Source organism: Geospiza fortis, unplaced genomic scaffold (assembly GCF_000277835.1).
Source record: "Geospiza fortis unplaced genomic scaffold, GeoFor_1.0 scaffold213, whole genome shotgun sequence".
NCBI classification, from domain to species: Eukaryota; Metazoa; Chordata; class Aves; order Passeriformes; family Thraupidae; genus Geospiza; species Geospiza fortis.
In genome coordinates, this window is record NW_005054399.1 from 1,514,730 (window position 1) to 1,517,384 (window position 2,655).

Sequence of the window (2,655 nt, forward strand, 5' to 3'; positions counted from 1 at the left end):
ACGCGCGCGACGGGACATCCTCCCCCAATCCCCGTCCCCCTCCCCGTGGGAGCTGAACAGTGGCTCGGGGATGGGGACACCGGGATGGGCACACCGGGGCACGGGGCAAAGGCGTGAGGACACGGGCACCTGCACAGGCAAAGGGCACGCGCAAGGACACAGGGACACCGGTCCTGACAGCACCAGCACGGGCAGAGCGACAGGACACCGGGACACAGGGACATGGGACATTGACAAGAACACAGCATGGACACAGGGACATGGGAACACAGACAAATACATGGCCTGGACAGAGGGACAGACACAGGGACATCAGACACAACATGGACACGGGCAGATACGGACAGGGGACACAGGGACATGGGACAGACAAGAACACAGCTTGGATAGGACAGACTCAGGGACATGGGACACAGACAAGAACACAATATTGGTAGTGGGACAGGGACATGGGACACAGCGTGGACACTGTGACAGATACAGGGACATCAGGATGCAGCTCGGACACTGGGAGATTGCTGGGGACGCAGGGACACAGCGTGGACAGGACATGGGACACAGAACAGAGGGGCAGCCACACAGCTGGGCATGAGCTGCACACAGTGTGGAGCCACTGCTGCTGCCAGGGAAGGTGGCACAGGGCAGTGCCAGCCATGTGGGCTGTGCTGCCCTCGGAGCTGGGCTGCGTGTGTGACCAGGCTGTCCCTGCAGACTGGATCGCACGGTGGCAGAACAGGAACAAGTTCTACTACTACCACCAGAAGTTCCGCCGTGTGCCCGACCTGAGCCAGTGCCTGGAGGGCGACTACCTGTGCTACTATGAGGCTGAGGCTCAGTGGAGGAGGGACAGGTATGGCTGCCCCTGCGCTGTCCCCAGCCAGCTCACAGCAGAGCACAGTCTGGGACCTGCAGCGTTTTGGGGGATGCTGGGGTGCTGAGGCACATCAGTGTCTGGCTGTCCCTGCAGCCATCTGGGCATGGTGGCATTAGGGACCAGGACGCTGAAAATCCCAGAGCTGACATTCAGCCCTTGGTTCAGCTTTTCTGTCTCGTGGTTCCCGCAGGATGGTTGATCAGGAGATCGTGGAGATAGTGCGGGAAAGGATGGCTGCGTGCAAGCAGAGGGAAGGGCCCAACCAGTTCCAGAACTGTGCCAAGGAGATGGAGCTGTTGGCACAGGTCACCAAGGCCTACCAGGACAGATGTGAGTGTGGCAGCAGCACACAGGGCAAGGGCTCTGAACCCAGGGGAAGGGGCTCTGAAACCACATCCCACACTCATCATGGAGGCACTGCTCATGCATCTCCTTTCTTTTCCAGACGGGGATCTGGGCTTCCATGGCAATGCACGGACATGCCTGATGAAGCAGAAGCACAGGATGATGGAGGAGAGGAAAGCAGCACAAGAAAATCCATGCTCTCCAGGCACTGGCTCAGATCGGCCCTGAAACAGTTCCTCCCTCCATGGTGCTGGTATCCCAACAGTGCATGTTGCTTCCTTGGCCTCCACAATAAACAGACAACTGTATAGTTGGGCTCTGTAGTCATTCTTTGAAGAGCTCTGCAAGCCCTCAGCTCCAGGCACTTGGGGCTGCCACTGTTGGGGTTTGCTGTCTCCTCCATGAGCCTCTAGAACATTCTGTGTGCAGCTCTGCCCTGGCTCTGAATTCCCTCACTGAGTGAAGATGAAGTGCCCAAGGCCAGGCTGGACAGAGCTTGGAGCAGCACTCTTTGATGGAAGGTGGAACTGGATGAGCTTCCAGGTCCTTCCCAACCCACCCCAGGTGGTTTAACCCACCTGCCCCGAGCACCAACCCCCATCACACCAAGCATGGATTCCTGGTTCTCTGATCTCTTTATTCTCCTACAAAATCCCTTAGGTGGTGGCCACAGCGGCTGCCTGGGTCCTCTCCACTGACACTCTGGTGTGGGTCTTGGCCAGATGATCAGTGAACTCCTGCAAGAAACACCAACAGGGTTATTCCCCCAAACCCCTCACAGGTTCCTCAGCACCACTCCCATCCCTCGTGTGCATTGAGGTTGGGGTGGCTCAACTTTATAGCTGCCAAACCTTTGGGTACAGAAATCTGAATTTTAGGGGCAATTTTGAGCTCTAAGTTACCAAAATGCTCTTACCTGGTAGGGAGACTTGGTGAAGACAGTCTCTTTCCAGAGGTCAGGAGTCAGGTAGCTGTAGGTTTTGGAGATGGCATCGAAGGTGGCTTTAGCTGCAGAGAGATGTCACACACTGTCACACAGTGCCCATCAACGGCTGCAGAACCAGCCCGCTGATCAACCCACAGCTCCAAAACACCCGACAGTTACAAAAATGTGGAGTTTTGAAAGGACCAGGGAGACCAGGGAGGACCTCTCTGATGAACCCACAAAGCTCAGGTTGCTCTCTCTCTCCAGTTACGACGATTACACTACGGCACACAAGTGCAATCGCGCAGATTGGGAGATCCAGGAGTGCTGAGGGGTGCAAACCCCACAATTCTGCCATTAACTCTGACACATGCTGCAGCAGCACTGACTGCACAAGCCGTAGCTTCTGCTTCACTGCCACTAAACCACTGTAAAACGGAGCTGCTGTGCCCCAGAGGTGCCAGAACTGTCCCCGAGCCCCGTGGCAGCCCCAGAGCTCACCAAAGTTGCC

The 2,655-nt window shown here is 56.8% G+C and overlaps 2 protein-coding genes across 2 annotated transcripts in view; one reads left to right on the top strand and one right to left on the bottom strand.

Annotated features, from left to right (window-relative positions):
- Positions 1–638: 638 nt before the first annotated feature.
- On the top strand, positions 639–1,529 carry NDUFB10 (NADH:ubiquinone oxidoreductase subunit B10). The gene is made up of 3 exons (XM_005426003.2): positions 639–850; positions 1,065–1,204; positions 1,320–1,529. Exons 1-3 carry the CDS (start codon positions 654–656, stop codon positions 1,445–1,447), a joined length of 465 nt encoding a protein of 154 aa, XP_005426060.1. The 5' UTR covers positions 639–653; the 3' UTR covers positions 1,448–1,529.
- A 306-nt stretch (positions 1,530–1,835) lies between these two features.
- Positions 1,836–2,655, bottom strand: part of RPS2 (ribosomal protein S2) — a gene marked incomplete at its 5' end in the record, with an annotated part of 2,514 nt that continues 1,694 nt past the window's right edge. Inside the window, 3 exons of the mRNA XM_031061069.1 lie at positions 1,836–1,956; positions 2,136–2,227; positions 2,646–2,649. Coding sequence (XP_030916929.1) covers positions 1,876–1,956; positions 2,136–2,227; positions 2,646–2,649 — 177 coding nt within the window. The remainder of the gene's footprint in view (positions 1,957–2,135; positions 2,228–2,645; positions 2,650–2,655) is intronic.

Coding starts and splice junctions, on each gene's coding strand:
- NDUFB10 (XM_005426003.2), top strand. CDS start 654: ATGTGGGCTGTGCTGCCCTCGGAGCTGGGCTGCGTGTGTGACCAGGCT. Junction 851..1,064: donor GCTCAGTGGAGGAGGGACAG/GTATGGCTGCCC, acceptor TGGTTCCCGCAG/GATGGTTGATCAGGAGATCG. Junction 1,205..1,319: donor CAAGGCCTACCAGGACAGAT/GTGAGTGTGGCA, acceptor TTTCTTTTCCAG/ACGGGGATCTGGGCTTCCAT.